This window comes from Curcuma longa, unplaced genomic scaffold (assembly GCF_044706935.1).
Source record: "Curcuma longa cultivar G26 ecotype Majalengka, Jawa Barat unplaced genomic scaffold, ITB_CL_G26_1.1 contig_19468, whole genome shotgun sequence".
NCBI classification, from domain to species: Eukaryota; Viridiplantae; Streptophyta; class Magnoliopsida; order Zingiberales; family Zingiberaceae; genus Curcuma; species Curcuma longa.
Window position 1 is genome coordinate 1 of NW_027431104.1, and position 12,200 is coordinate 12,200.

The following is a 12,200-nucleotide window of genomic DNA, read 5'->3' on the forward strand; positions in this document are numbered from 1 at the left end:
GGCCGTGTCTCACAGACACGGCCGTGTCTTCTGCCAGAGCCTCAACCGTGCCTGGCCGTGCCTCACAGGCACGGCCGTGCCTTATTCCAGAACGAAGACCACACATGGCCGTGTCTATCAGACACGGCCGTGTGTCTCCAGCAGGCCGCCTCCAGAAGCACGCCTTGCCCTGGCCGTGTCTATCAGACACGGCCGTGTGACGGGGCCGTGTGCAGCGAACGAGAGGGCATATAAATAGCCTCCTATCAGCCCTAAACAAAGGGAGAGACCTTGGGGAGTGTTCTTGAGCCGCCGTACCACCATCCGGAGCCGAAATCGACGATCCAATCATCCGATTGGAGCTATTCCTCCGCCTCCGTTCCGCTGACGAGAAGATTGCAAGCCGGAGAAGAAGATCTTCATCGATAAGTCCTATTTCCCCTTTTCTTCTTCTAGTTTAGGGATTAGGATGTTTACTTGTATTTCTTCTTTGATTTGTACTCTCTCCGTCATGGAGTAGTATAGAAGAAATCAAGGTGGCAGTGGCAGAGCTCAAACAGAAGCGCCGGGATCACGCGATCAGACCAGGGATCGCGATCTGTGAGAAAAGGAACCAAACAGAAGCCAACTGTTCCACAAAACCTGGAGTCTTCATTGAAGATTCATATTCTCAGTGCCGAGAAAGTGACACCTTGAACAGGAAGAGCAGCAACAATTTAAACCCTTTTCTTTTAGAAAGATCGAAATGCAGAAGCTCTTTGAAAGATCTCAAAATGCTTGAAGCGGAGCAGGTGCCGGCAAGGTGAAGAACGACGCTGTGGGTCGGCGATGTCGATCCGGAAGAGGGCAGCGGAGGTGGGCGCCAAGGCGGACGCGATGCAGCTGGGCACCGCAGGGGAGGTGGCGGTGCTCTACGGGCGAGAGGAGTGGCGGTCCGAAGATGAAGACCGTGTCCTGTTCCGTCAAGGTCGGGCTCCAGTTCCTCGTCGGTCGTGAAGAAGGCTGCTCCGGAGAAAAAAAAAAGATTCGGCGAGAAGAGGAACAGTCGGCAAAGAAGGACTGGCTCGGCTGGCTCTACTTGCGCGAAGGAAGGGATCGTCTTCCGCTGCGCACGAAGTGAAGGAAGTTCGGCGTTTTTCGCGATGCACGAAGGGGGGTGCGATCGCGAGGTGGAGAAAGACGGCGCCGAAAATAAAACCCGAATTAGGTTTGCTCTGATACCATGATATCCAAAATAACCAAAAGAATTCATCTTCAATTATAAGATATAATGCCCTATTTATAGTTAGGAGTTTAGGACATATTCTAGAAAAAGTCTATAAAAAATAATAAATATTTATAACCAATAATATTCAAATATCACTATAAATAAGAGGAAATGGATGAGACTCTTTGTCTAGTCAATTGGAAATGATATTCGTGTATGTTTGGCTAATGACAAATCTAACAAGTAAAGGAATTGAGACTTTTATTAATAAACAAATATAGAAACAAACATTTAAGATAATGAAAAATTAGGGTGACCAAACTTACGATGCAAATTACATCCATATTTGGAAACACGAGGAAGACTAATCTTGGCCATAATAGCCTACCTCTTCACACAATCACCATTCTCAAAATAGTAGAGTTCACCATCCTCCTTAGCAATGCCAATTATTCTCTCCAATCCCTGCTCTTATAGTTGACATGAAGTGGTGGAAAAATTAACAGTGCAATCAAGATCTTAAGTTAGTTTGCAAGTTATATGCTAATTTAGGAACATGAAGTACAAATCTAGAACAAGAGAGTCTCAAACTAACGAAGCCTTTTCCAGCAACGAAAGAAACACTTTCATTTATATTTTTATATTAGAAGTCTCATAAGACGAATTAACCTCATCATGACCGATCCCAAGCCTAGATAGAGGAGGGTTGCGTTAGGTTGTCAGTCAGCGTTAAACTAAGGCAAATACTCAATAAATGGATTAGAGGTCTCATAACATGGTGTATAGGTGTAAAAAAGAGATGGAATACCTATTTTATATGATCCGACTCACCAAAATCAAATATTCAAGATGTTTAATTTGTACATGGAGGGAAGTACCTTGATGATCAAAATTACTTAAAATTGTTCATGTTTTGCTAAATCAACAGATTACATAGCTGCTCAAACTACTTGTTTAGAAATACTCTAGTGTTGTTTGATTCATCAGGCTTCTTGTCTACAGTTGTTTGGAAAATCTTGGATTGACTCTATGGTTTCTCCTATGGAGGTCCCAATATCTTTCTTAGGTATGATCGAGTTTGTTACAATGAGAGCACCACATAGGCAAATTGGATTTTTGATCTCTAATAGGTCAAGTGACACTATTTTTTTGTGACATGCAATGTTGTTTATAGGTTTGGGTTCCCAGAGATTTCGTGGAAGTTCCCCACAGATTTCATTCCTAGAGAGAGATTGATGTGCAAAGGTTTCACCTACCTTAGAAACTTATATAATGTTCCTTTTCTAGGTGTCTTTTAAACTACATATTGCTCCTTTAAATACTTCAATCTACCTCATAGTGCATTTCCAGCTCCTGCCAAAGTGTCTGCAATGCATTATAATATTCAGTGCTATATACTTGTGCTTATTCTTTATTTGGAAGATTTGTGAGGCATTTTCAAGATTTGAATAATTCTTCCTAACCATGTTCTGGATTGTTTTAGTAGTTCGAAGGAACAAATTGGTACGACTAATATGTGGCTCCATTGAGTTAATCAAATATGCCATGACAACAAAGTTATTAAGCTCCCAATTTGCTTTAATTGACTCTTGGATGCCGAACCTCACCGGTGATGTAGCCAAGTTTTCCCCTTCCTCTAATCACCAACAAGATGGACTAGGATTATTGAAGGAAATTATTGCCCTCCAATTTATGACTTGTGATCTACCGTGATGATCCTTCTCCTAAGGCTTATGCAACTACAAAAAAAAAAAAAAAAAAAAAAAAAAAAAAGACTCGTTTGGATGTACTAGATGAAGTCACATCCTTATCCAAGTTGCTATGAGAGCTCATTATTTTAAGAATAATAATGTAAAAGGTAAAACATAGATGAAGAAGGATTTTTGAGCAAATGAGTATGCTAGAATTGATTAAAAGGAACCTTCATACACATTTTTATTAGAATAATTTGCCTACAAAGAAAAAAAGGAAATAATTGATCCTAAAAATTAGGTACACAAACCACAATCTGTCAATTACCAAAAGCAATAAAAAAATGAAGGAAACACTGAAAAAAAGAATCAACTAAAAGGAAAACAAATCAGGGAAATAAAGCATTTTCTATAAGGGAAACAAATCAGTCTTTTGAAATTAGAGTGATTTGCTAAATCACTCTTTAATGTTGAGTATTCTAACATTTGATTCCTCTTTGTTGTCATAGATATGTGATTCATAACCAGTAGGAAACATGGAAACTTGCACTAGCAAGATCTTAGGTAGGACTTCTTAATGAGATAATGGGCATAGAAGTTTGCATTAGAGGGGTATGTGTTTATCACTATTGGTGAAAGAAGATAGCTACATCATTATAAGATGGAAAATATAGAATAAACACTGATTCCTTGTTAAGTAGCATATTGAAAAGTTATGCTGCATGAATATATAGGGTTTCTTTGTGTGTTTTTCACGTCCTGTGCGCAATTTCATTTGTACAACTTGATCGCTCTGGTGGTTGATTACTCGGTTGAATATATGCATATGTGATGTCGGTTCATCTTCTTGGTGGTTACTGTTAAATCTCTTTTGGGTGAATTTCCATCCTAGAAATCTCCTGAGACAATTGCTTGTAGCTTTCATTTTCTTTTTACTTGTTTTTAAACTTCCATTTTGTATCATAAAATCCGTTAGCTATGTCCTAATTCTTACGTCTTATAACTGGATATGCAGAAACTTTGCTCAAGTGTTAAAATTCACAGTTTGATTCCAACCGCATGGAGATGGATGAAAGTGTGGGAAAAAGAGTTGCCAAAGGATACAGAAGAGGAACTGGCATTGTTTTCAGAGATAACAACCCAGAAGATAGTAAATCCCAGAACTGTAGTAGGGCTGGCTGCATCAGTAGAGTGTGTTCAAGTGGAGGTTCCTGCAGTGAGATCCCTGAGAAGCCTAAACATGTGAAAGCTTCTTTTCCCATTAGTGGCAAAGCAATAGCTGGGAGCTCATCAAAACCATTCTTAGTTTCTAGTACCCGTAGATTCTTTCAGAAACAACAGAACCAAACACATCTACAGGAAACTACTGTTGCAGAAAGTAGCCATAGACAGAAAATTGATGATATCCATAACAACAATGAAGAGGTCCTGGTGAACAATCTATATTCTAATGGAGTAAAAGAAGTCATAGAGGCCGTTCCCAAAGTGGGTAAGAGTCTTAGATGTTCAGTTCTGAAAGGCTTATCTTCGGACATCCACGAGCCACCCAGTAACTGCAGTGTTGCGTCAAGTTCAAAGATGCATAAGCAGATCAATAGGCGACTAGTTTCAGGTAACCAGGAAGCTTCTGCAAGTTCATTTGGCCCTCGCACCACTTTTGCATCTAGAAACACCGCCCAAACTGATAAATCTTTTTCACAATACCTTAATACTGGAGCCCCAAGGTGTGGTCTTAAAGGTCTAAGTTCCACATCGGCAACAGATGTTTTTCCTTCAGACTGTCCTTCCTCTGTTTCATCTAGTGCTAGGAGGATTGACATGACTGGGAAGAAACCATCCGAGGGAGAAAGTTCTGCTTCCAATAGTACGATTCCAAGTACAGAGACTTCAGTCCCAAGTATTTCGGTTCCCAGAATCATGAGTGATCCAGTTTCAAGGAGGACCAGAAATCGAATTACCACTGGTGATCGTGCATTTTCAGTAAGAACTCGAAGAACCTCTCAGGCAACTGTAGAAGAGAGTGGCAGCACATGCATTCCAAGCGAGTCTATTGCAACCCACGTTCAGCAGAGTAGAACTTCTGTATCAGACCTACTACAGGAAAATTCAGGAGCATTTTCTATAGATTTTCCACATGGTTTCAATAATTTGTCTGGACAACCTAGTTCAAGAAGTCATGCCACACAAAGTAGGGAAGCTTCCCATCCTGAAGGTGACACACATATCACCCATGCTTCTTTGGGCAATCAACCAGGCTACCGACACTTCAGTTTGGAAGGAGTTGCAGAGGTATCCTCCTTTACCTTAACCAGTATATGATAGAAGGAATTAAGACTTTTCAGTTGACCTGAATTGAGAATCTTGATTCAAGCATGTTATTTTACTAATTTATTGTCTCTGATCCTCCAAAATGAAAGTTTCGGAAATCAAAAGTTTACTACTATGTGTACAGATTTTATTGGCACTGGAGCAGATCGAACAGGAGAGGGATTTAACTTATGAGGTAACCATATCTGTTTCTCAAGCCAAAATTATGAAATAACTAACCAAACAAGGCGTATATTCTTGCAGCAATTATTGGTTCTCCAGTCCAATTTGCTTTTAGGAGCAATAAGGTTCCATGATCAACACAGAGACATGAGAATGGATATTGATAATATGTCCTACGAGGTAACAACTCGTCTTATCCCATTTAACTATTCAATATCAGATCCTTGCTTGCCCTATAATTTTTGCTTTATCATGCTGGTTGAAAAATCGAGATAGTCTTCTCATTTGTTTGCCATCCTATTTAACTTATTTAAATTTTGTATTTCCCATGAAAATAACCTTCTGTGTGAAGGTTGATAGGAAGTATCTATTTGACGGCATCCAATATAGAAGAAGATTCATAGAATCTGCCCCCAGACACTGTCTTCCAGAAAATTTTAGATACAACCCCATGATGCACTTTGCCCTGGATTCATAGAAAATGCATTTAAGATCCTCATATGAACTAACAAACCCTTGTTCGACTATGAAATCGTGAATTTCATCTCTCATCTATTGCATGTACTATGCCTGGCTAATAGGAACTATTAGCCTTGGAGGAGAAAATGGGTACTGTCAGCACAGCCCTCACTGAAGATCAATTGTCAAAATGTCTGAAGAAAAGCACATATCCAAATGCCTACCTTGTTCCTGGAACAACTGTTCATGATAGCGATTGCGATGATGTAAAGTGCAGCATATGTCAGGTACTTCATTATTTGCTTTATGTTCCTTGTTAATCTAAACATCAATTGGTAAACTGATAACATTTTACAAACTGATTTAATGGTTCATTTCAGTTAGGTTTTGATTTACTGAATAACAATAAATATGTTTTTAGTTAGTCAGCTATAAATGAGGTACAAAATTGTAGATTTATAAAGTTAATACAAAAAGTAAATTATTGTGTTCAGGAATGAGTGTGTACCCTAGAATATGTGCATCTATCTTCAATTTGGAGGATAGGATTTTCACCTAGCTAACTCCCAATAGTTGTAACTAGCATTGGTTGACTATTATAATGACGATGAAAGATCAGGTTTTGACTGCGACTAAAGTGGATTGTTGTTATTCTTTTTCCTACAGGAGGAATACATAATTGGAGATGAGGTAGGCAGATTGTGGTGCGAGCATCAATATCATGTAGGTTGCATCCAGCATTGGCTCCAGCAGAAGAATTGGTGCCCCATCTGTAAGTCATCTGCCTCACCGTCTCAGGACTGAGACTGAGGTGAGGCCCAAAGCCTGTGTTACAAGATGCTCAAATGTAGAAACCCACTCTTCCAGTTGGATGGAAACCCTTGTAGGGAAGATTTGGTCAAATGTAAATCCTTTTCAAGTTAGAAGCAAGCCACTGGCTCTCAAGAATTCATGTTTAGGAGAAGATTGGAACTTTGTGCTGAAGCCCAATTGGATTGCTTTATTTGCACTATTTATGATGGAGTCCAATGATATAATATCACTCGCATTATTTTTGTTGCTGTTTGAAATGAAAACAAATTTGGCAAATGATTCGGGCTCAAATTTATCGTCTAAAATGAGCACGTCAACTTAATACCGAATCCCCTAAAGCAGTATAGGGTAACTCGAGTCGTCTCTCAATAATTGTAGTCGGTATACGGTAATCCTAGGGGTTATTAGACAATTGGGGATTTGGATTTTTGATTGGAGGGGGATTGTATTAAAGTTCTAAATTTAAATAATGAAAAGAATACTAAACATGGTAAATACGGAAGTATTAGGATTAAATTATATCAACAAAATAGACAAGTGCATCAATAACCAATCAAGTGAAAATGAATAACAATCAACATCCAAAATACTGTAAGAGGGAATTCAACAAATAGTTAACATGCAAAATCGAATCTATGCTCAGAAATGGAAAATAAAGTGAATCTCCCTATGTTTCTGGCCGGAGGTGGATGCGAACTGAAGCGAAGCGCAACGGAAGGTGCGGCGAAGGAAGGAATCTCTAACTTCGATGCAATCCGTAGATGATGTGGTGGAGAAGGGAATCCCCAACTCCTCCAAACGATCGAGGCAATCCCTTGTAGATGAAGTGGAAGATGATGGTGAAGAATGGAGATGGATAAAGGTCGGTGAGGGTGGCGGGTCCTAGCTCAAATACGAGAGAGAATACTCTAGCCGCCCTCTACGTGAACCCCTTTGAAACATTGAACCGGCTGGAGTAGTAAGGCTTGAACCGAACTCGAGTTGAATGAACCAATCTTCACTGAACCGGACTCGAGTTGAATGATTCAACTTCATTGCTCTTTAAGTATCCTACAAAAACACATTAGAAACATTAGACCTCCAAATCTGTAGGAATAAGCAATATAATCCAAAATAAATTCCTACTCGTAAAATGTGTTAATACTCAATAGTTAAACAACGAGAGGATAAAAACATCAAGTATTAGAGCCAAAATAAACTGTAAAAATGACTGTTATCAATTTCTCCCACACTTATTCTTACACGTCTCGGGCAAGTAAAGAAAAATAAACATCTCCCCAAGTAACTCATATCAATGCTTCAAAGAAAGTAAAAGGTAGTTACTTAGGACTATCAAGTTTTCATATATCAAGGCACAAAGAGATCCAATTCATATACAAGTTAACAAGCATGGTGATTTCAAGCATATGATTAAACTAAACTTGATGTAATCCTCACAAGGTATATGGTGATGCTCTCACTCTCAATAGCATGTATGTAAATAGAGTTCCCACTCAATGCAACTCATGATGTGTCACTACCATATGCTTGCTTGTCTCCTAATCTTCACCACTATAAACACAAGTGTCCATGACTCCAAAGACTTATCAAAATCACAATGAGGCACAAGAAAAACATATAAAGAGATGGACATGAATGTGAAAAAAGAAGACATAAAATAATAAACTGTTATGATGTTAAACATGTTCATACACAGTACTTACAAGAAATCCACTTCCTTCTTCCTAAAAGAAAAATTGAACTCTCATCCTCCCTTAGATGCGCATCAAAACCTACTACTCATCATCACACTCCACTTTTAGAAAAATTACACAACATATCAAATTATTATTTTTATTATTTTTTTCAATAATTTTTTTTTTTTTTTCAATGAATTTTTTTCTATTTTTTTTCCTTTCTTTTTTTTGGATTTTTTTTTCATGATTTTTTCTAATTTTTTTCTGTTTTCTCTCTTTTTTCGAATTTTTTTCATTTTTTTTTCCTTTTAACCTATCTAAAGAAAATAAAAACTTATCTAAAAATATAATAAAATAAAAATAAAAACCAACCATGATATAATGTGCTATCAATACAAGTCTCTCAACAACACCAACCAAATCTTTCTAAACAAAAAATATGGCTTCAAAGAAAATAAAGCATGGTTCAACCATGGTGATCAAGCACGGCTCACTCATGCTATAGATTATATCTAGCCTCATTTTTTTCAACCACATTTCCTCCCCACACTTAAAATTTGACCGTCTCGGGTAATAAATTCAACAAGATAACAGTAAATTATTTCAGTCAAGGTGTACCAAAGAAGGTCACATAGAGTAAGGGAAAAAGAAATGAAACTATCAATGAGGTAAAAGAATAAGGCATTTACACAAAGAGAATTACAAAAGTGTAGATAAGATAGCCTTCATCATCACATAACTTATGATATTGTGGTCTTAAAAAGAAGCATAGCAAGTTCTAGAGTTCCACAACATGAGTGCATATCACACAACAAGGAGAAAATGGCTAAATCCTCACTAGGTGTATAAAATCATTAAGTAAAGTCAATCAATTAGAATCCATCACCACACTAATGACCATATGAATGTAAAGTATCTAAGCATGCCATAGAATCCAAAACATGATAATCGAACTTAACTAACTTTCACATCTCCTAAAGAATAGTAGGAACACTTAAGGAAATGAAACCACAATTCCTAACACTATGTGTAAATGAAAAAAACCAAGTATGCTACTCACAAAAACATGAATGCAAACAAAACAAAACAACAAAAGTAGGAAAATAAAAAGAAGAAATGAATGAACTCCCCTCAAGTTGGGTAGATGGGGTTATTGAGTTTTTCTCGTTCCATCACCATCTGCATAGCTCCATCATGAAATTTCTTCAGACGATGTCCATTCACTTTGAAGGTCCTCCCATTTGTCGTGTCCTGCAACTCAATCACTCCATAGGAAAAAATATGAATAATGCAGAAAGGACCTTCCCACCTAGATCTCAATTTACTTGGAAACCATCGGAGTCTAGAGTTGTACAACAAAACATTGTCGCCTACTTGAAATTCCTTCCGCAATATATGCTTGTCATGATATGCTTTGGTCTTCTCTTTATAAATCCGTGAGTTTTCGTAGGCTTCAAGTCTTAATTCCTCCAATTCTTGTAGCTGTAATTTCCTCTCAACTCCAGCTCAATCCATGTCCAGGTTACAACACTTGACTGCCCAAAATGCTTTGTGTGTTATCTCTACTGGTAAGTGACATGTCTTTCCAAACACGATCCTGAATGGTGACATCCCAATTGGTGTTTTGAAGGCAGTTCTGTAAGCCCACAAAGCGTCCTCCAGTCTTTTGCTCCAATCTTTCCTGTCAGGTCTTACCATTTTTTTCAGGATCTGCTTAATCTCTTTATTTGACACTTCAGCTTGACCATTTGTTTAGGGGTGATAAGGTGTGGAAATCTTATGCATTACCCCGTACTTGCTTAGCATGGCTTTCATGTGTCTTTTGCAAAAATGAGACCCTTGATCACTGATGATCGCCCTGGGTACCCCAAATCTACAAAATATGTTAGACCTGACAAAACTCATGACAACAAAAGAATCATCAGTCTTGGTGGGTATGGCCTCCACCCATTTGGAAACATAATCAACTGCCAATAGTATGTATATAAATCCAAAAGAAACAGAAAATGGACCCATGAAATCAATACCCCATACATCAAAAATCTCACAATATAACATATCATGCTGAGGCATTTCATTCCTACGTTCTATGTTCCCAATTCGTTGACACCTATCACATGATTTACAAAAATTATATGCATCACGAAATAAGGTAGGCCAATACAATCCAGAATCCAAAACTTTTCTAGCAGTCCTCTGGGAGCCAAAATGTCCACCACATGCAAGAGAGTGATAAAATGATAATACAGACTGAAACTCAGAATCAGGAATGCAACGTCTAATAATCTGGTCACTATAAAATTTTCACAAATATGGTTCATCCCACACATAATATTTTGCATCACTTTTTAATTTATCCTTCTGTGCTCGTGTAAACTGTGTGGGAAAAATATGTGCTACCAGAAAATTTACCAGATCTGCATACCATGGGAACTCACCCTGCAGCTGTAAAAGCTGCTCATCTGGAAAGGCATCATCTATCGGTATGGGTTCCTGTCCCTAGCAATCCTGCTCAAGTGATCTGCTACCAGGTTCTCCTTCCCGCTCCTATCGCGTATCTCCACGTCGAATTCTTGGAGCAGAAGCATCCATCTGATTAATCTTGGCTTTGCATCTGGCTTCTTTAGGAGGTATTTGAGGGTTGCATGATCTGAAAAGATAACCACATGAGAACACAATAAATATGAATGAAATTTATTCAATGCAAACACAATTGCTAGAAGTTCTTTTTCTGTGGTTGTGTAATTTGTTTGAGCAGGATCTATGGTCTTGGACGCATAGTAAATAACATGTGATGCTCCATCCACTTTCTGAGCTAAAACTACACCCACTGTAAAATTAGAAGCATCACACATTAATTCAAAAGGTAATTCCCAATTAGGAGCATGCATAATAGGGGCTGAGATGAGAGCGTCCCTGAGTTGGTTGAAAGCGTCCTTGCATTTTTGATCAAATCTGAATTCCACATCCTTCTGCAATAAGTGTGAGAGTGGGAGGGCGATAGCACTAAAATCTTGAATAAATCTCCTGTAGAAGCCTGCATGACCAAGGAAAGCTCGAACCTCTTGCACGCATGCGGGGTAAGATAAAGAAGAAATCACATTTATTTTAGCAGGATCTACCTCTATGCCCTTACTTGAAATAATATGACCTAAAACAATGTCATGCTCAACCATGAAATGACATTTTTCAAAATTTAAAACCAGGTCAGTTTCCACATATCTTTGCAAAACACGAGAAAGACTATCTAAACATGCATCAAATGATGAACCATACACAGTGAAATCATCCATAAATACTTCCATGCAATGCTCTAAAAAATCTACAAAAATGCTTATCATGCATCGCTGAAATGTACCTGGAGCGTTGCAAAGTCCAAATGGCATGCGTCTGAATGCAAACATCCCGAAGGGGCATGTGAAGGTAGTCTTCTCTTGGTCCTCGGGTGCTATACAAATCTGATAATATCCAGAATAACCGTCCAGGAAGCAATAATGAGTCTTTCCCACTAGTCTCTCCAACATCTGATCAATAAAAGGTAACGGAAATGATCCTTCTGTGTAGCCTGATTAAGCTTTCTATAATCTATGCACACCCTCCAACTGTTTGGAACTCGAGTGGAAATCATCTTCATTGTCCTTACTAGCAATCACTGTCATCCCAGATTTCTTTGGCACAACTTGCATTGGGCTTACCCACTGACTATCTGAAATGGGATAAATGATACCGCTTGTAACAACTTTTGAATTTCTTTCTTCACCACTTCAGAAAGCAATGGATTCAGTCTTCTCTGTGGTTGCCTTACTGGGTTCTTGTCCTCCTCCAAGAAGATTTTATGCATACAAAAGGAGGGGTTGAGCTAGGAATATCTGTAATGGTCCATCC

At 38.4% G+C, this 12,200-nt stretch overlaps 1 protein-coding gene across 1 annotated transcript; it reads left to right on the forward strand.

The window, feature by feature from the left end:
- The first annotated feature begins 2,954 nt into the window (after window positions 1-2,954).
- Window positions 2,955-6,847, forward strand: LOC141817151 (uncharacterized). The gene is made up of 5 exons (XM_074704821.1): window positions 2,955-5,166; window positions 5,330-5,380; window positions 5,449-5,547; window positions 5,949-6,113; window positions 6,493-6,847. The coding sequence occupies exons 1-5, from the start codon at window positions 3,937-3,939 to the stop codon at window positions 6,628-6,630; spliced, it is 1,683 nt and encodes a 560-aa protein (XP_074560922.1). The 5' UTR covers window positions 2,955-3,936; the 3' UTR covers window positions 6,631-6,847.
- Window positions 6,848-12,200: the final 5,353 nt, after the last annotated feature.

What these genes read in the sequence shown, in the direction of transcription:
- LOC141817151 (XM_074704821.1), top strand. Translation starts at nt 3,937, where the DNA reads ATGGAGATGGATGAAAGTGTGGGAAAAAGAGTTGCCAAAGGATACAGA. An exon ending in GTTTGGAAGGAGTTGCAGAG is followed by an intron (nt 5,167 to 5,329) that starts GTATCCTCCTTT and finishes CTATGTGTACAG; the next exon opens with ATTTTATTGGCACTGGAGCA. An exon ending in TTGATAATATGTCCTACGAG is followed by an intron (nt 5,548 to 5,948) that starts GTAACAACTCGT and finishes CCTGGCTAATAG; the next exon opens with GAACTATTAGCCTTGGAGGA.